The sequence below is a fragment of the Scatophagus argus genome, chromosome 4, assembly GCF_020382885.2.
Source record: "Scatophagus argus isolate fScaArg1 chromosome 4, fScaArg1.pri, whole genome shotgun sequence".
Lineage (NCBI taxonomy): Eukaryota > Metazoa > Chordata > Actinopteri > Scatophagidae > Scatophagus > Scatophagus argus.
In genome coordinates, this window is record NC_058496.1 from 25,289,661 (window position 1) to 25,311,214 (window position 21,554).

Sequence of the window (21,554 nt, forward strand, 5' to 3'; positions counted from 1 at the left end):
CAGTTTGATGAAGTCACAGTAACTCTTGACAGCTTGTGTGAATTTAATGTCCAACAGTCTTGGTGTTATATTTGATCCTATAATCTCTATTTTGATCAGCACATTAAATAAATTAGGACTGCATTTTTTCACTTCCATAACAGAGCTGGCTGAAATGAGGCCTTTCCTGTTCATGGCTGCTGCTGACATCTGAGTTCACACCTTTGTTTCATCCAGAATTGATCATTGTAATGTGCTGTTGTCTGGTCTACTGCATACTAGCACTGAAAGTCTGGTACAGAAAGCTGCAGTGATAGAGTATTTACTAAGACCAGAAAATATGATTGTCTTTCCAATTCTGCGTCCAGGAGGCATCCGAAACAGATGCCCGAGCCACCTCAACTGGCTCCTTTCGATGTGGAGGAACAGCAGCTCTACTCCGAGCTCCTCCTGGGTGACAGAGCTCCTCACCCTATCCCTAAGGGAGCGCCCCCCACCCTGCGAAGAAAGCTCATTTCAGCCGCTTGTATCCGAGATCTCGTTCTTTCGATCATGACCCAAAGTTCATGACCATGGGTGAGGGTGAGACCTTCACCCTACGGCTCAGCTCCCTCTACAACGACCTCATTACTGCTGTCGCTGCACCAATCCGCCTGTCAATCTCACCCTCCCATCTTCCCTCACTCGTGAGCAAGACCCCGAGACCTTCATACCTATCTGACTTCATTGGCCTGTGCATTATGATCTCAGAACACATACAAAAGCTCCTGTCTGTCCCCAGAGTTAAAAAGAAGTCATCTGGCTGCAGGGTCTTTATCTATCGTACCACTTTTCTCTGAAGCAACCGCTCTGCTGACATCAGACATTGTAAGAAACTATCGCATTAAATCACAAGTCATTCAGAGCTCCCTGAACATCACAGAGAAACATCAGTTTGACAGATTTTGATATCAGCAGTCTTGGCATCACCAGAATTCCCAACACAGAAAAATGGCACAAGCTTCTCAGTGAAAGTGTCTTTGTAAGTGTAGATGTGAGTCATGTCTTCAGGGTTGTAGAAGGACACCTCCCCCCTGTCATAGTCCAGCTGGACTCTGATCCTCTGGAGACTCGTCTTCTCCGTGTGTTCTCTAATGCGATGTGTTAAACACCAGACTCCATATTTTGGTAAAGCATATAGCTCCCTCTTCCTCTCAGCTGATTCTTTGGCCAAACCTACAGCCCAGACAGGATGATCTCCCATCTCCACCTCCCAGCTGTGTTTCCCTGAGCTGAAGCCCTCAGAGCCCAGAACATTTGTATACTTAGTGAATCTCTCTGGGTTGTCAGGAAGCTGCTGGCTTGTGCCTCCATGTCTCACACTGGTCAGATCATCAGACAGATGGAGCCAGCGGCTTGCAGTGTTTGGGTCCAGAATGACAGGACTGAAGTGGACCTTGTCCTTCATCTTGTCCCAGACTCTGAAGGACAGGTTGCCCAGGTGTTTGGCCACATCTATGAGCGCTCCTGAGACCAGCTGTGGATCTGACAGGGAGCACTGGACTCTGGCTCTGGACTGAGTGGCTTTATAACTGCTGAGGAACGTCATGTTGTGTTTCTGCAGGTCTTCTTCAACAGCAGAGATGCTGTCTGACAGAGAGGAGATCTGCTCCTGAATCATCTTCATCTCTCTGCTGATAGTCTTCCCCTTCTGCTCCTCTTCCTCCCTCAGACCTGCCAGTCTGGACTCCTCTTCCTCCTTCAGGAACTGGTGGAGCTTGTTGAACTCTGCTCTGATCTGCTTCTCTGTGGACAGCAGCTGCTTCTTGGAGTGTTGAATCACTTCATTGTATGTCTCCTCCACTTGTTTGTATTTGTCCCTCTTGTCCTGCAGAGACTTTAAGTCAGATTTCAGCTGCTCCTTCAGGTCACTGACTGCTTGTTCTATAGGAACCACCCTGTGACTCTGATGGAGACAAGACTCACAGACAGGACACACAGCTCTCTGCTCGTCCTCACAGAATAATTTAGACTCTTCCTGATGTTTACTACACACCACCTCCACCTTCTTCTCTGCTTGTTCGGTCTCAGATGATCCAGATTTCTGTCTCCCAGCAAAGAAGTCAGCGAGTTCCTTCAGTGGAAAATTCACAAACAGGAAATCTTTTGAGGATTTTCTCTTACAAATGGGACAGTTTTTGTTTCCAGTTTGTTCCCAGGATTGTTTCAGACAGCTTGAACAGAAGCTGTGGTTGCAGCTCAGAGACACAGGATCTCTGAAAGTCTCTGAACACACGTAGCAACTCAGGAAACTTTCAACAAATGCAGTTTTCGCAGCCATTTGTGTTGGTATTCAAATTTTCATTCAAAAACAAAACTCACCGAGTTATCGTTTCTTCCTTGATTGATAAAAACAAAAATGGAAAAGAAAAAAAAATTAATCTGATTGTTTTCCAGCAGAGATCTCACGCATCGTGTTGACTGCTCAGCTCTGTCCCGCGTTGTCATAATCACCTTTCATTTTCTCTTGGCTTTGCCCCAGGCTTAAATCCGAGAAAGAAATGCTGTCATGTCACCCAGTCCTCAGCAGATGATATCACAGTGTTTTCAGAGGTGGGCAATATAAAGACAGTTTTATTAGTTTTTTTTGAGGAGCTATAAAGATAGGGAAATAAAATGTCATCTGCCTTAAATTGACTCATCCTTACAGCTCTATAATTAGCATAACTTACAGTTTCATCTTTTAAAGTAAAAACCAGAAGCCAGCAACAAAATTCTCACAAAAGCACTTTTATGTCAGTTTGTTGAGGACCAGATCTCTGAACCTCTAGCTGGTGTGCACATTCAAACCACCAGGATCCAAGAGCCATTCAACCATTTGTTTAGTACAGGGAGTGAGCAGGAAGGGATGGAGGAACAATGGAGAAACAAATGGATGGACAACTATTGGATTTTAGGGTAAAGAAATGTTAACTCAGTGTTAGCTGGGGCTTTGGTTGGCAGCATGGCTGGAAACAAAGGAGTTGGTTAGAGCACACCCAGCCCTTAAATAACCTTCCCTTCCCTCAACTCCTTCCCTGCTTCCTCCTCACCTCTCAGACCTGCCACTCGAGACCTGCCACTGAGATTCTTGAACACTACTTCCCCTGATGTTATTCTGTCGTTTAAAGTGACAGAGATGAATGTAAATATGAAACCATGAAATCTTTTCTTGCTTGATGTTTTGAAGGGAAACGAGCAGCTTGTGTTTTGTTTTGATTTTAGGTTTGTGATATTTTTATTCTTTCTGTTACTATAGTTTGTATGATGCCTTTTAGTTAACTTCATTTTTATTTTATTTTTCCCTGCGTGACTGAAGGATTTCAGTCAAAACATGGTTAGAACTTTTTAATCGTTTTCAGATGGGATTTTTTTCTCTATTTCATATTTGATTATGGATGATATCTCTAATCTTACTGTAATTTTGATTATCATATTTGTTCAGCAGTGTGGGGAAGGTTGAGGAGAAATAACCATAACAGAAGTACACAGAACAAAAACTATAAAACATGTGAGATCCATGTCCAGAACCACAGAAACACAGCGGCTACTCCACGCAGACGTTTCTTCTCTAAAACTGAAATAAAATGTTACATTCTTGGTGGCAGAAATAAATAAATACATAAATAACTGCATCACTGGCTCTAAATCTATCATATAGGACATTTTTAAGCCTCATTTATACTATATGGGAAAGTTGAGCTGATTTCTGTCCAAGTAACAGCTATTGAACTGTTTTCAGAGCTGCACATCACAGGTGCACTGTGGGTGATGTTACCACAAGATGGCGCTCTCTTTTCAGTAAAGACATTTAGGTATGCTGTTTCCAAAGAGAAAGCAAGACATTCAGAATTTTATTTTTCTCAATCACAGTTCCTTGTCTTTATTTTTTTGTTACATTCTTAGGTGGAGTTTCTCAAAATAATACTTGGGCTCTGTCTCTTAAAGCATGTAGTGCCAACATGCTCTCATCAGATGTGGCTGTACAATAGAGCAGCTGGGTGTCCAATAGAAACTCAAACGTTGTGTTCTGGCATCTAGTGTTAAGTCTTTGTCAAAAGTAAATCGTGTGATGACTTCCTCATCAGACCACAGAGAAGAGTTAACTCAGTGACTGTTAGACTGTTTGTTCCCTCCCTCTCAGTGTTTCTCCTTTCTCTCACGTGTTTCTGCTTTCTCTCTGAGGCACACTCACATTTCTAGGCTATTGTCTCATTTTTCACCACGGTACTGTCAAACTGTACGTCTTGAAAAGAAACTTCTCTAAACCCAAAACAACCTCTATCAACAAAGCCACATAATAAAGGAGCAAAGCTGATATTCCAACAGAGAGTTACGACCAGTTATTGTGATTATCAGTGTTCTATGGTCTTCATAACTTATCTCTTGTATTAGTTAAAAATTTTCAGTGCAATTCAGTTAGTCCTCTGTTGTTTCCTAATCTGATGTGTGAGAAAAGGATGGTGGAAAATAGCTGACAGAAAAGCATTTTAATTTATTTTGATTTAATATACAAGAATATTGAAGAACAACGTTAATTTGTCAAATGCTAATATATACAGTATTTTGTCCCACAGTGAACAAATTTCCTCATAATCTGACTTTTCACCAAAACAGTGACCTTGAGAGGACCTCAGCAAGAAGAAACCCACGACTGAAATGTTTTATGCATTTTCTTTTCCATTTCAAATCGTTTAGCTCTTATGAATAAAATGTTTAAAAGTTGGATGAATTAGTTTACACGGCCGTGTTGTCAAAACTGCAAAACAGATGCTTAAAATTCGATCCTTTAAAAAAAAATGCAACATCAGTCACAATAAAAACACACAAATCTGGAATTTCCCTCTGGATCAATAAAGTATCTATCTATCTGAACCTGAAATTTAAAAACACTCCAAGTAGTCGTCCTTAAAAGAAGAAATATCAGTGGACCTTAAAATTAAAACTGAGGGGGCTCGGTCAAGTTTTGCGAGTGACGTCTACGTCGTCTATTGGCTGTATTTTAGTTATGCGGGAACGTAAATGAGGGGGGCGGGTCTGTGGAAACGAGTAGGTGACGTCAGTTCCCTCGTTCACAGAGAGCGAAACAAACATGGCGATAGATTCAAGTGGACGGGGGTTTACGCTAACTTTATTCATCTTTTCTTGTGTTTATGTGAGCAAGGTGGCCGAGGCGGCGGCTTCGGAGTCAAGGGGCAACACTCGGATACTCGGCATGAGGCTGGAGAACAGCGACACGCCGGCCGAGACTACCGAAAGAGGGGTTATTCAGGTGACCGAGGGCAGCAACGCCGTCTTCAGGTTCTACGGGCTCCACTTGTTCTCAGACAGCTGGAAGCTCGTCGGGTTTATGGAACTTTACTCCAGTGATAAAGAGGATGATACGTTCGGCGCAATCATGGTTCCCTTAAACAGGACTTGTTCTGAACTCACTAAGGATGTTGTGGTGTCGGCGTCTATGGAGGTAAGCAGGCAAAACACCTCCGGACTGGTCAACCTCAAGATCAAGCAGCTCCGAAAAAGCGAGGTGGTGAAGGTGTTCGGCTTATGCGTCCGTGACAAGGAGGACAAGGAGTCAACGTGGTACCTGCTGGACGACATAGACGGCAGACTGCGGGTAGTAGAGGAGAAGAAGTCCCTGCTGCCCATCTGGCTGCAGGTGATCCTCATCTCCTTCCTGCTTGTGCTGTCCGGTATGTTCAGCGGGCTCAACCTGGGGCTGATGGCGCTGGACCCGATGGAGCTCCGCATCGTGCAGAGCTGTGGTACCGAGAAGGAGAAGAAATACGCACGAAAGATCGAGCCCATCCGTAGGAAAGGCAACTACTTGCTGTGTTCGCTGCTCCTCGGAAACGTCCTGGTGAACACCACCCTCACCATCCTCCTGGACGACCTCACTAAGTCCGGGATCGGCGCTGTGGTTGCCTCCACAGTCGGCATCGTTATTTTTGGTGAGATCGTCCCACAGGCGCTGTGCTCCCGGCACGGTCTGGCTGTTGGGGCAAACACCATCCTTGTCACCAAGTTGTTCATGTTGTTAACTTTCCCTCTGTCGTGGCCCATCAGCAAGATTCTCGACTGCGTCCTGGGACAGGAGATCGGCACTGTGTACAACCGGGAGAAGTTGGTGGAGATGCTGAAAGTCACAGAACCATACAATGACTTGGTGAAAGAGGAGCTCAATATGATCCAAGGCGCGCTGGAGCTCAGGACCAAAACAGTGGAGGATGTGATGACTCCGATCGGCAACTGCTTCATGATCCACAGCGACGCAGTTTTGGACTTTAACACCATGTCCGAGATCATGGAGAGCGGTTACACCAGAATACCTGTGTATGAGGACGAGCGGTCCAACATTGTGGACATCCTATTTGTCAAAGACCTGGCCTTCGTTGACCCGGACGACTCCACCACACTCAAGACAATCACCAAGTTCTACAACCATCCGGTCCACTTTGTCTTCCATGACACCAAGCTGGACTCCATGCTGGAGGAGTTCAAGAAAGGTTTGTGGGAATTTCGTGGTGTTGTCATGCAAGTTAGACACGCCTCAAAAGGATGATGATACATTTTCCATTAAGTTTTGTGGTTGTCCAACACACGTAACGTGGATTTAAGCCCCAGAGAGTCAGGTGTAACATCTCACTTACTAAGCCCATAGTATTTGGTTGTTAATGAGACAGTCAGAGGTTTTGACTCAAACTGAAGCTTATTTTTGAGACTTTACTTTGTAGCAGTGTGTCCTACAACCACTGCTCCACTTTCCAGGTATGATTTTCCAGTTTGGCAAGTTTGGTATGGTGAGCAGTAAGACTGTGTTTATTCAAGGACCTTTAACCTCTTTTTTGCATTAGGTAAAGCAGTGAACGAAAGACGCAAGTCTTCAGTGATGTCTGGATTTGTCTTGCATGCAACACAGCATATAAATGCCCCAAAATGTTTTCTATCTGTGGCAGAGAAGTGAGGGACTACTGTGCGTGCATTCCACCCCTATACGCTTCTTGTTTTGCTGAGGCCTCATTGTCTTGCAATGACACCCACATAACACGGCTGTGTTTACAATGCATCAAGCATTTTATTAGGATACAGTCTCTGTCTGCCAGGCTCCTCTGTGTTATGAGTGTTTGATGTTGAAGGCCTATTAGTTTTAGATTTGATTGTGTGAAGCAGGAAGTCTTTTGCTTTCTATGCTCAGGCTGTATACATTCTTGGTAGGATTATCAAAGAGAGGAGGAGATTTATTCCTCACTGTCAACAGTCAGCAATTGATCAGGTAAGCAAATACGGTGTTGTTAATCTAACGGCGTGATTCTTCAGAGAAGTGCCAGGTTTGTGATTGGTGATATCAAAGACATTATACTTCTCTCTTTCTCTTTTTCTCTTGCTTTTCCTCTTTCAGCACACACGCATGCACGCGCAAACACAAGTATGCAAACTCCCTGTCTCAGGAGGACGTGCACACACTGACGCCATCCCCTGCAGGGATATATTTTTCCTTTCTCAGGCATCTCCTCTCAAGGTCACAGACATTAGACATACACACTTGTTCTGTCTGTACTTTGCACAGTGAGAAATGATTTCTGTAGTAGCAACAGTGCAAGGCGGTATAATTTCCCTGAACTTTGTTGGCTGTCCTTGCTCCATGTTTATTTTAGAATGACTTTGTCGCACTAATGCCACCTCAACAGACCAGCAGTTTCTTAATTCACCGTTACGTTGCACCGATGACCGCTGACCGCTGCAGATCGACTTTTACATGTTGTAGCAGTAGTGGATGGCGCCGTGTGACATTTGACCAAGAAAGGACTTTGTGGCTTGTCTTAGTAGGCTTGGTTGGTGTGATGGGAGGGTTTGGCCACAATCTGCAATGCCTCCCCCATGGCCTCTTATTACTGGTGCTCCCATATACAAAAGAAAAACATTTTTTAGAAGACCTCAAATTACTTTACTGCAAATCACTGCAGTGTCCTGTTGTTTAACCAGAAGGCTACTGCTTTGTCACCAGTTCATATGTTGTATATTAATTTGTTATAATTAAAGTAAGGTGTGTCCAGTTTGGACATCAGATTCTGCAGTTTTTTTGGAAGGTGTTGTAGATACATTAACATCTTAATGGGACTAAGACTCACTTGTTGTGGCTGCTTGTTAAGAAGCTTTGGGCTTGATGATTTTCAGTCTCCCTCCAAGCTAAACTGTCTTATGACTCTAATCATGAGCAGTTTGAAACTTAGACTATGAGGCACGACAGAAAAATGGAGTTAGAGGTTGAATATTGTGGGAAAAAGTCTGATGATGTGACATTGTGTGTTAGGAGCATCAAACTGGTCTGCAACAGGTGGAGGTGAATACAATATAAGTGGTTAAGATGAGCAGATAATTTCAGTGCACTCCATCTAAATGTTGTCAGGGGTTTGGACTTACAGGCAGTTTGTGAAATCTTTTACATTTTTTTGTGTTAACACAATGGGTCTGCTAGCTTAACAAGTGTAGCCAGACATAGAGTCAGCAGCACATGGCCTCCGCTCCACAGAAATCTGATACTTTAAAAGTAAAATGAAAGGAGGGTGATCAAACTGTTAGGAACAACACAACATTTGTTTCTAAAGCAGCATGTATTATTTTGAGCAAGTGTATGTGTTAAGTGTACTGAAGATTTCTCTGTATTAGAGGCTATCAGAGGCTGGAGTATCTTTGATCCAACTGTGTATAATGTACTCATATCAAACTTGTAAAGCAATGAGGGAAGAAACTTTAAATTAGCTGTTAGATTAGCAGCAGCCACTGTGACCAAACATACAAAGACAAGAACATCTGCGGGTAATATAACATGAAGATACGGTAATTGTTTTCTGTCACTGATTGATTAAAAGATAGTCTTGCACGTAGTGTAAAAACACTGCAGTGAGTCCTTCATTCCAAAGAAGCTGTCGCTGTGCTGTGATCGTGTCGACGTGGTTTTGCCTCAGACCTGACTGCCCCCCAACCCCCGTGGCTCTTCTCTGACCCGACTCCCTGCTCACATCTCAAGTTCCTCTCACTTGCTGCTTGGCATCAGTTACCACGGTGATGGCATCCAACAGCGCTGATTTAGCTACCCACAGGTTTCTTTAGGTTGTGCTCTACATACTCAAATGGGCTCTTGTCAACCCAAGATTTGATCTTGTTGGGCACAAGTTAAGCTCGTTACTAATGAAAAGTGAAAACAGTACATTCTGACATTTCCCCTTCAGTGTGTGTGTGTGTGTGTAAAATCAACAGCCTTTTCAGTCAACATGACGCGACCTTTTATTCGGTCTATGAAGTGACCTTATTAGATGGGATGAAATTTTAATGACATGCTGACTGTCATTGCGGGAAATAGAAACAGCAGACATCGAAGATTAAGAGAAAACATTTAAGCAAAGGATCTTTACTTACTGGATGTATGAGTCTGAGAGGGGTGGATTATAAGAAATAGCGGCACAAGTTGTGAAACACATTGAGATTAGTGAAATTGCGTTTTAATTTAAATTGATAATATAATATGGATGGGCATCGGTTCACCACGTCTCTCGTCATCATTATGATGGGAGGTTTGAAGTTCTGTGCACTTCAAATACAAGCCAGAAATCACACAAACACAAGTGAACCGTGGATTCACTGAAGGCACACTGCACCCCGTCAACACTCTGTCACATGTTGTACCCTCAAGTGCTGTGTTATGTTAGCCTACATTTTGGCCTCAGGGACTCTGCCTCCTTTAAATAATACCAGAAGACAGTCTTTCCTTTGTATATTGTACTAGTTTTCATTTTGTTATTATTCACAGGAATAATGAAGAAGGTACAGCTCAAACATAGTGTTACTGTGGTGAAAAAGGTTGGTCCATTGGTTCAATAAGAATTTTGTTCTTCACCGTAACCATTGCAGCCATTTTCATCAAAAGTTACTAGCTGAAATGATTAATTGCTTAGTTAGTTGACAGAAAATTCAAAATACAACTATTTGAAATTTGCAACTGGGGCTTTTGAGAAATTATGATGGACTTAGTTTTGACATTTTATGGACCAAATGATATTCTGTGTATGGAGAATAAGCGCCAGGTTTCTCACTGGTGAAAATCGTCATGCAGCCCTGATTGAACACAAAGCCAAAGCACATATTGTAACTTTGCTGGTCATGTAACCGTAAATCTTGTCTTAGTTCAATATGAGATTTTAATTACCGCACTTTCTTGCCCTATTTATTATAATTTGTGAAGCTACATTAGATTGGTTGTGAACTTTCAACACTTTGAGCCTCCCAGGAAATGAAACGACTTGTGTTTTGTTTGTGGTTGTCTGGGTCCTCTGCATTGTCTGCTGATTATCAGTGTTCAAGTACTTATCAGCCCACTCCACCCAGCCTTCAGAACCCGCTTATATGCTACGGTTTAATGACCGTTTGTCTGTTAGATAGCAGTATATCTCAGAAACTGCTCAGAAGGCTCAATTTAAATTTAGTGAACCAACAAGTGGTTTGATTTTGGTATAGGTCAAATATGTTTTTTTAAAGGAGTTCACAGCAGCCCTTCACACTCTTCAGAAACATTGAGTGGATTCATTGATAAACAGATTGTCTACAACTTTGACACTTTCACAAGTAATTAAGTCATTTATTAAGTCAAAATTTCAAACATTCTTCTTTAAGGTGAAAGTTTTCTGCTTTTCTCTCCTTTATATTGATTGTAAACAGAATCTTGTTGGTTTTGGGGTGTCTGTTGGAATAACAAGCACTGAGACATCATCGCCTCTGGCTCTGGAAATGTATGCTGGCAGTTCAGTATTTTCTGACTTTTTGTAGGCTAAAGACATTAATCAGTTAATCGAAAAAATAAATGTTGATATGTGATGCATCTAAATGTTGATATGATGTATCTGTTACACTCAAACTTCTTATTTATGAGCTCATATTACAGATGTGCTATGCATGAACTGTGAGAGTGCAACCTCTGGAACTGGCATTGGTATCACTCTCTTCAGTTTTGTGATAACTACAGAAACACTCATTGGTTACAGAGTGGAGCTTCCTCCCTCACAAACAATCTGTGGATGAGCACAGACACCAGCTTGCAGAAAGCACTTGCAACCAGACAACAGACAAGTGACATTTGGCCTGTCATCAGTTTACTCACAGAGTTAACCTTAATTAGCGACAGCTGATATGATCTACCGCTATCTGCTAACATTCGTCATTATAATCAGCACCAATTTGAAGTCGCTTCCTGTATGTTATGCATGCCGAGAGGAAGAAAGATGTTCCCTGCCCACCATCAGACCTCCTATGCAGTGAAATGCTGCAGAGTGGACAGGACAGCAAAGAGAGGATCCACATTTGATCTGCTTTATTTCTTTATTTGTTCAATTCCTCACCGTTCACTTTGTCGTGTGTTCTCACTGATTGGCTTCGGCGACCTTTGTGCTCTCACACACACTCTCACACTTTAACACACCTCTGCTCTCATTCTTGTGACACTGCCGGCATGTGCACACACACACACACACACACACACACACACACACACACACGTACATACATTTGCACAGCTACACACCACAACACCTTCATTTCGTACATTCCTTCCTCAGCCCCTTAACCCCCTCCCCGAACTCTTCATCTAACTTCAACATAATCTCAGTTCCTTAATCTCAACCCTTAACCCAAATCCTAACTGTGAACCTGACTCCTTAAGAAGCCAGCGACCAGCAATATTTACTTTTTAAGTGTACTAGAAGAACAGAGAGTTTTACAGCATTGAGTAAAAGATTACCCAACCTCTGCCTGATAAGAGGTTGACACAGGGCAGAGCTGAATCCCCACTCCTCCTTTTGTATACTGGGTGTCTCTTTCTTTCAACCTCCAGTTATCCTGTTTTTCTGTGTCTCTGACCATCTGTCCACGTTCTTCTGTTGACTGTTTAGGAAAGCACAGTTTCAGCCCCTCTGGACTGAATGCGCTAAAATACGTATTATCCTTACTGGCTTAAGAAAAACTTATTACATAAGAATGACTGTATTCACCTTAGAGCTGGAGGTGTGCCGGTAAAGTGAAAACATGGGAGGACTTGCCAAATGATAATGTGTTTATGAATGACAAAATAGGTCATGGAGTTGTAGCATCATTTTTGTTTTATTTGTTGTTAAAGCTTGAAGAGCTCTAGTCCATGTTACCATATTTTCGTTCAGTATGGGCCTGAATCAGTTTTCATTAGCTTCCACAACTCGGTGTTTTGAGTTAATTCAACCAACAAGACCCCACACAAACCGAGATGGAGAACTGTAGTGTAGTGTTGTGTGGTTTTTGTTGTTGTTGTTGTGCCTCAGTCTTTTCAGCATTAGCTTTTGGTCACATTGGCATCCTCCAAAATGTATTAAACATCACTCCTTCTGTCCCTATCAGACAAGTTAGTAACAGCAATGCCTGAAGGATTAGCAGAATTAGCTGCAGCTTTTTACACAATGCACACCCACCAGAAAACCTGAAAAGCATCCTCTGTCACTGTAATCTTCTTGTGGTGTGTTTGTGTGTCAATGAATATTTGACTTTCTATTTTTAAGAGACAAGCCCTCAGGTGTTCTTCTGAGTCACGGCGAGTCAACACACCATCCTGTCAGCTGACTTTCCTGTCTATTCTGCTCTGATTTCATTTATGGAAGACAAAACTGCATGAGTGATTGAGGTCTGCAAACCAGTGTTTTATTTTCGCTCTTGCGTTTGACCGCGTCTAAAAACAGACTGAAAAAGCTGCTAAATCTGAAGACGGGCAGCTACACACACACACACACACACAAGGAAAACATGCTCTTACATTATTGCTATTTTTAGACTATAAAGCACATATTTTGCATAGCACATTCTTTCACTGACTTTCAAGTCAGTTTTTATACTGGGGTCCTGATCAAAATAAATAAATAGACTGAGCAGTCAATCGTGAAGATAATCTTTCAGATTAATCGACTGTCACACATCCTCTTCAGCAGATGGAGTTTGCACAGATGTTTGTCTGAGCACTTTAAGGACTTCTCATTTGGGCTGCTTTAAACATGTTAGGTTCAAAATGTATATGACACCACAGTGCTCATTATGTGCAGCACTAGATGTTTCAGTGCTTTGTCTAAGTGTGCCCTGACACCAAACATGGGTCACAGTGGATGACACAACCCCTCACCGACACTCAGCTGGAAATCAAAAGCAGCCAGTTGTCCCCCTGATTCTCTCTTCAGCCATTTCAGCCGCCTGCTGCTTCGCTCGCTCTCTCTCTTCCTGTGTCGCCATTGTAGCTCCAAGTGCTGACGGTGCAGCTGCAGTCCTCCCAACTTCAACTTAGAGTGTGTCTGTGTGTGTACACGCATGTGTGTGTCACATCAACACTTCCCGACTGCGTGCTGTAATGATATCAGTCAGCATGAAGGGAGAGCAGCTCAGCAGAAATGACTGGATGTCACACACACACACACACACACACACACACACACAGACACACACAGCCGTCTTGTCTATTTGTTTGAACTGAGGCTTTACTAATAATATATAATGCTGGGCCTGATGTAAACTTAGTAGTGGGATTCCTCTCATTTTAAAATCTGTTTTGCAGATCAGGATACTGGTGTTTCAGTTTGAGATTATATTGGCTTGATATTAGGGCTGGGTATTGTTTAAAAGAAGTACCAGTACCCTTAAACTGATACCATATTAATTAAACCATTCATTTCTTTCCTTCTTTATTCCCCCACCGCATTCGATGCCCATCAGTGTACTAAGGTTTGTCAGTCATTTGTGGGGCAGCTGCGGTTGGGTTTGCTAAATAAGGCTGGCATACAAACCTGCCCACTAGAGCCTGCCTAAAAAGTGATTTATGTTTGAGTAAAAACCAAACAGTCCTTCAACATGTAAAAGATGAGTAATTTGACCTTGTGACCGTTTATCTCAACATTACCTGAAGTAATCGACAGTTGCGGTGTGTCATGTTGAGGAGAAGACAGACGTGGTTTTGAGGAAGCCACTGACTGAAGCTGTCCACCTTGACATTTTCTACGTGATCGATGCTTTGTCATGTCGCTCATGCTCCGAGTTTTTCCCTAAAAAAGTCATCCTCTCATGACAAACTGAACTGCCATCTCTGTCTCGTAGACACCACAGACTGTATGGGTTGTAGTTGCTGCGGTAGTTGACCAATCAGGGGTTCTGGTACAAAAAACATCAAGCGTAAGCGTCGGTGTAGGTTCAACGGTTTCATATACAGCCTTGCTTATTATCACTATAGTATTGCAGTAAAATAAATGTTGGACCCTAATGTGAGTTTTGTATCCATGTTTTGGTGCTCTCACCACCAACACATACTTCATACTTACTCACCTCATTAAAAGCACACATTCTGCAAAAGTCTACAATTTGTTTGTAACACAAATGGCTTATAAGAGTTAACTAAAAACAAAGATTTTTTTTTCACAATCTATGAATAAAATGAGATCAGGCAATTTGTAATTAGAAAATCTACTACTACTACTACTACTGACAATCTGCAGCTGATAATTATTTTCTCCATTCACTGTTTGTTCTGGACATGTAACAGCATAGTGCAGCTTCAGCGATTAACCAAGATGTCGACTGGTCCTAAAAGTAGTTCTTTTAAAACAAAAATATGAGGTGTTCTATGGTTACAGCTTCTCAGTGTGAGGATTTACTACTTTGATCTGATTTATATCTTCAGGTTGTTGGACTGTAGGTTGGACAAAATGAGACATACCAAGAAGTCATGTGGGGCTCAGGGACACTATCATGGACATTTTTTTTTATAATGTTCAGACATTTTATAGACTAAATGATGAATCATTTAGTTGAGAAAATAACTGACTGATTTTTCATCTGCCCGTCCATCCACTTATCCGTGCAGGGTTATGGAGGGGCTGGAGCCTACCCCAGCTGACAGCAGGGGGGAGGCGGGGTACGCTCTGGACTGGTCGCCAGGCAATCGCAGATGACACACAAAAACAGACAAGAACGCGCACACACACACACACACACGTAGGGTAGAGTAGCCAATTAACATAATGCGAATGTTTTTGGGACTGTGGGAAAAACGCGCAAACTCCGCACAGAAGGGCCCAGACCGGGATTCAAACTTGGACCGTTGCTAACCGCTACACCACTGTGCTCTTCTGACCAATTTTCAATTATGACAATAATCTTTAGTTACAGGCCCATAGTGGTGCTGCATTAACTTCCCAGAGTTGTAAAGTCCTCATTCAAGGTGATTAAACTGTTGTGTATTGGCCTGGTGTCTGACAAACACCCTCATCATGATCAGAGTAGATCTGTCTGCATGGGGTTGCTGTTAAGGCTGGTTAGAAGAGCTTGACCTGTCCTGCCCAACAAGCCTTTGTGTGTCATTGTGTGTGCGTGCACCGTACCGAGTACACACACGCGGACGGCCATGCATCTTTGTTTCATCCCCTCACAGTGTGCATGTTTTGCAGTCGGCGGCGGTGGTCAGTGCTGCTGATATTCGGCCAGCCGGTTGTGTTTTGTGCACGGACGGTATGCGTGGGGCATTCCTTTCCCTTACAGACTCATCACTCTCCCCCACGTCCTTTTTGTAGCCGATGTTTCGTGTCAACAAACAGGCCGGCTGGCAGGCTGGTGACAGAAGAGCCAGAGGGCAGAGAAACAGACTGGAAGGTCACCCGCCCTGCAGGGAATAAGTGTGTGTGTGTGTGTGTGTGAGAGAGAGAGAGAGAGAGAGCCATACTAGGCAGATTGAGTTCAATTATTGCTGAAATGAAACAGAGAAAAGCAAAACAAATCAGTGAAAAGCTGTGAGCATTTAATCAGCTAAAACCATTACATTAACCAGAAAACTGAACCCTGAAGTGTCGAGGGTTACGTGTGGAAACGTGTTGTTCATTTGCCTGTCAGTGTTGTATAATGTTGAGTTTAAAAAAAAAAAAAAAAAAAAAAGAGAAGCTGCAGTCTGTGGCTCAGCAGAGTTTAGTGTTTGGGACAAAGGTCAATGAGTTTCTTGGTTCCTGTTTTGGCAAATTGTTCTTCTCCCTCTGCTCTCACAAAATTTGCTGCATCTTCGTTTTGGAGAAAACCTGTGGCTGATCTCATCGAAGAGCAAAATGCCTGTAAGCCTCATAAAAAAAGCACCATAACATTTTCACATGAGTTTTCCTGCGTGCAGCATGTCTCACATTGTAACAGTTAGTGGAGGCTGCTGGTATTGGTGATGACAGTAAGGGGATAGATGGATCAAATGATTAGCATTACATTATTATTATACAATATTATTAGATTTACAGAAAATGAATTATCAGCGGTTTTGATAAGTGAGTGATCATTCCCTATTTCCAGCTCCTCTGTTATGATGATTTGCTGCATATTTCTGTCTTACACAATGATAAACTTAGTTATATTTTTGCTTTTGTCTCTCACATATTTATTTGACATTTTACTGACCAAGTGGTCAATGGATTATCGGTCTGATTAATAATGAAAATAAGCCAGTGGGTAATCTTGTTGTTATAGCAGCTAAACTACATAAATCAATAAAACAGCCAAGAATGGAGAGAATCACGTTTTATTTCCTTCCTGAGTCCTGGCTGGATCGGTTCATAGACTTGTGTACTCGCACAAGAGTAGTTTTTATTAACTATTTGAGAGTAGTTAATAAAAGATTAGGACACAGGTTTACATAAAAAAACGGTGAGTCCCCATGAATGACTTCAGTGGTGATCAGTAAAAACATTTTAGAAAGTCAAGAAGCACCAACAGCAACGACTGTCCCCTCAGCCCACAGTCTGGAGAGAGGGTGGAGGGATGGATTTTTACCTAAAAACACTCTGCTGTAATGTCACATTCCCAGATTGGGAAGTGGCAGATGTTTGTGTGTGAGCCTGAGGTGAGCATGCTGCAGTCACAAACACTCATCTCGCCCGAATGCATGAAGCAGTCTGTGCTGGGCTGTGTGTGTGTATGTGTGTGCACTCTAAAGGAGTCGATAGATGCTCAAGTGACTCTCTAGTAACTCAGGGTAAGTATGTCCCCTGGGGTCCTACTTCCTCTGAAATATTGACTCGGGCACCACAGGGAGAGGTCTCTCTCTCTCTCTCTCTCTCTCTCTCTCTCTCTCTCTCGCTCTCTCGCTCTCTCTCTCTCTCACACACACACACACACACACACACACACACACACGCACAGTAGCTTTTCCATTACATGATGTCTCTATTTTTGTTGCTACAGTGATCTTGTGTGGAATGGATCACCTAATGAATGTACTCAGAGGCTTTCTTACCATGGGATGCTGTTGACTAATGCTCTCCATTCTGGCAAAATCACACCTTAAAGGTCCAATGAAATTACACCATCTCTCTCTTAGGTGGTGTCGTTGCTGATGAAACAGGATTGTGGGGTTGTAGGAGAGGACACATTAAGGGGCCGAGTTAAAGAGAACTATCAGTTATGAAGAGAGGGTCGGTGTGGTTTGACAGGAGGGTCAGAAAAACAGGACATGAATGTGTGATGACTTTTCATCATATATTCAGTATGATGAAAAGTCATCATCATCCTGCACTTTATTAGTGCAGGATAAAGGTCAGTGCTGTTGTGTTGCACTTTCCTAGCATAGGCATACATCAGTACTCCTTACAGTCACTAGTTTTATTACATTTACACTGCTGATCTTGTCTGTACTTCTGGTGTGTGCTAAATGATGCAGCGCTGCACATATCGAAGGAAAGTTGTTCTGTTTTCCAGGAGGTTCGAGTACCTGTTTCACACAGTGTCCAACGTAATCCAGACCAGTGTGTCCAACCTGGTGGTGCTGTTCATCAACATGAATAAGGATCACTGTTACATAAAGCGTGTCACCCATCAAGCTTTTATAGGTCCCTTTTTAAAATCTATCAGTGCTGAGTCCAGAATGATACTTGGATCTGAATGACACAGGAGGCCAAGAGATAAGATAAAATTTAATTGATCTTGGGAGAAGTTTTTGTGACAGAGATTCTCAGAAGAGACCACATCTTAAAATATTATGTCCACATTAAGTTTAACTGAGATAATATGACCCCTGAAAATGATGTGAGGCGTGTCGACACACAAACCTGTCGTCGAGTTGCAGCCTCAGTTTGTCCCTGTAACCTGTGAAAGCAGCAGCAGCTAAAACTGTGCATGGCTCTTTGCTGACAAGAAAGACAGAGGAGAGATCACAGATTGTTTAATTGGCTTTCGCCTAGTTGTCTCTTGCATTCCCACACTCTGATTTTAACTGGTGAACGCTGTCATAAAGGAGAGCAGCTTTACAGCACCAGCATGTCGAGGTGGACAAAACAAAGACGAGTACAGTAAAGGAAACATCTGCATTTGATGTGCTTTATTTTAACTAATGCAGATCAGGCACAGATCCTTAGGACTGACTCACAGAAACTCCTTCCCTCCTGGTCTGGTTTGTGGTTTCGAACATCCTTAACTTAATTCACATTTGCTATGTTTGTGGCATAAAGTCACCAAATATTAGATACGAAAACAGTGTCAGGGCAGGAACCATGTGAGGTGATGACTGGCTCCACATGACTTCACTGGGTTTCACGTGGGGCAGTGGCTGTGGCTCAGAGCAGGTCTGACATCAGGGTTGGTGGTTCAGTCCGAGACCTCCCCTCTATACACGTCTAAGTGTTTATTGCATTCAGTAAAAACTTTTTTGCTGCTTATAGATTTTCTGCCTCAGCGGTTAGTTTGCTTCTCATCTTTTTCTTAAAAATGCAACATCTTTTTGACTTTTTGCCCGATAAAATAAGCTGCTTTAAGTTTTTGCTGGGAGTTTGTGAACTGCAGTGTGAAATTATTTCATTGGCCCTCATGCTGTGTCGTTCAGTTGGACAGTTTATGACATGTTTCTCAGCCAGCAATGGCCGTCCAGACTTATTGCTTTCTCTCAAGACTTGAGCATCCTGATCACCGACATCTCATGTCGTAACATTACAGACTCCACAAGTGAAGACGACCTTGTTGGAAACGGATTCCTCAAAGTCCTGCTGCTCTATTCATGTAATAAAACCAAGCAAGGTCAAAGCTGAGAGTGTGTGGAGTGTGTTTATGTCATCTTGCCAGCAGCGCTCACTTTGCCAGGACATGCAGGCAGACATCAAGGACACACGCAAAGACAAAACACTTATAGCCTTTGGTCTTCTTTTAATTGCTGGTCATACGAGCTCTTTGTAAATCCCATTGATCTGTGGCTCTCTTTTTGGAAACAGAGAGTCACTGGAGCTTTTTGATTTCTCGCTGTCGCTTCCTCTTCTTCTCTTTTGTTTCATCCTTCATCACAACTTGATAGCTGATTGTGGTATTGAGGAGAATGAAAATAAAATCCTCCTGTATTTAGGAATCACTCGCCCTCAGCCGTCCTGCTATTCAAATCCAGTCTCTTAATGGTGTGTGTGGCCAAGAGATAAAATAAAATTGAATTGATCTTGGGAGACGTTTTTGTGACAGAGAATCACAGAGGTTGCTCATATGTGCATCTCCACATATGCACTGTGTGTTTGTTTGGGTGCAGGGTAGGAAGTTATCCACCTGTGGCCCAAACCCCCAGATATCCTCTGAGTGATTCACTCTGTCAGTATCATTAATAATTCAGAGCATTGTCGCCGGGGCCGTCTGGGAGTCTGAGACGGCGATGATATTTGGCGAGGGTGTGTGTCTTGGTGTGCATGTATATGCTTTTATGTTATACAGTAATACTTGTGAACAAAGTCCAGCCCCAGCCCCAGCTGTAACGACCTGTACACATTAACAGACTGTTTGTGGTGCAAGCACATGTAGCAGGCAGGTGGGTTAATGTTAGAGCAGAGCTGCTGTCAAATAGGAATCCATCATGATATGATTGTTGGTCGTGATTGAGGGGCTTGGTCAGGTTTGGATGTTGACGTGAACACACCAAGAGATGAGAAGAAAATTCACCAGTACAAATTGAAAGCACATATAGGCCTCATCAGGTTGTGTGCTCTTTTATTTTGAAGGAAGACAAAAGTGACTGGAAAAACGTATTTACTGCACATACTAACATGAACAAGACACAACTTTAATGTTGATGCCATCAAAACATCTTCTTATTTAGCTTTGATCTGATCCCTTTGGCAGCTGTTTATATAGGATCAGTAGTCGGAGGTGACACTGGTACAACAAGGAGCCAAATCAAAGCATCCAGCTTCACCTGCTTCTTTATGTGTTCATAGACGGAAACACTGGAGGACCACATGAAAAGAAACAGGAATTAACATCAGAATGAATGCACTGCGTCCAGATTTCTTATGATTTTTGTGATAGACGTTGGTCAGTGTGCTTGCTGTCACAGCAGTTCTGTTTTAGTTGACAGTGGTATTAGAGTAAAGAAATTTGAAGGTGCACTGTGTGGTTTTATTGTTTACAATGAATATTTCTCACTTTAACTTAAATAAAAGTTCTAGTGTTAAGCAATTTGTGTAAAATTCTCTATCACAGTTGTTTATGATTTTATATTGTTATTACAACTATTTTGTTTACCTTGGCTGTCAGTAGATGGATGGATGGATGGATGGACAGACTGATAAGCTGAAAGTCCCACTCATGATACTTTCTTTCACTCAGGAAAATCCCACCTGGCCATTGTCCAGAAGGTGAACAACGAGGGGGAGGGAGATCCTTTCTACGAGGTACTGGGCTTGGTCACCCTTGAGGATGTGATCGAGGAGATTATAAAATCAGAGATTCTGGATGAATCAGACCTTTACAGTGAGTTTGGCTTTGCTTTTGTTAGACATGTTGTACCTCTTGATTTAATTATTTAATTCCTTTTTTTATTCATTTCTGAATTGATAAATGTAAACCGTTTATTTTCAGGCATTTAGATGTTCATACGGGTTTAAAGAAGAAGAAGCAATGAGCAGCTGAGCTAATTTTAGCTGTGCATTTTTTCACTTAAATAATTCTTTCTGCTGTGTGTGTCGCTTCTCAGCTGACAATCGAACCAGGAAAAAAGTGGCCCCCAATAAGAATAAGAGAGACTTTTCTGCCTTCAAACATGAGAGTGAATCAAAAGTGAAGGTCTCTCCCCAGCTGCTGCTGGCTGCCCATCGCTTCCTGGCTACAGGTATGCAAACATGACCACACAGACAATCGCTCATGACAGTATTACTCCAGCACAGCGAGTAGACCACTTCTAACTTTTTCATTCATACCTAAAATCACCTGCACATGTGAACATATGTTTTCACTATGTAGCTGCAACATAATTGTCCTCACAAGATGTCAGGATGTGAGGCATTCTGTCATCTTGCCAACTGCTAGTGAAGTTTAAATGTGTTTATTTACTTGCAAGATCTATTTAAGATCCAAGCAGCACGTCTGACTCCGCTCACCACCGCAAAAAGACTCTGGACTTGAGCCAGCTGGGTGCGACACCTCGCCGCTGCTGCAAATCACTCGGGGATGTGTTGCAATGTGTCCAGTTAGAGCGTTAGCGTTAGAGAGCGTTAGCTGTTACGCTCTGTCAGAAGCAG

The 21,554-nt window shown here is 42.6% G+C and overlaps 2 protein-coding genes across 2 annotated transcripts in view; one reads left to right on the top strand and one right to left on the bottom strand.

The window, feature by feature from the left end:
• Positions 1-514: 514 nt before the first annotated feature.
• LOC124057586 (E3 ubiquitin-protein ligase TRIM35-like) lies at positions 515-2,444 on the bottom strand. The gene has a single exon (XM_046385992.1). The coding sequence runs from the start codon at positions 2,297-2,299 to the stop codon at positions 896-898; it is 1,404 nt and encodes a 467-aa protein (XP_046241948.1). The 5' UTR covers positions 2,300-2,444; the 3' UTR covers positions 515-895.
• A 2,607-nt stretch (positions 2,445-5,051) lies between these two features.
• LOC124057587 (metal transporter CNNM4) overlaps positions 5,052-21,554 on the top strand; it is a 42,206-nt gene continuing 25,703 nt past the window's right edge. The window contains exons 1-3 of the mRNA XM_046385993.1: positions 5,052-6,503; positions 20,644-20,787; positions 21,011-21,145. Coding sequence (XP_046241949.1) covers positions 5,090-6,503; positions 20,644-20,787; positions 21,011-21,145 — 1,693 coding nt within the window. The 5' untranslated portion in view covers positions 5,052-5,089. The remainder of the gene's footprint in view (positions 6,504-20,643; positions 20,788-21,010; positions 21,146-21,554) is intronic.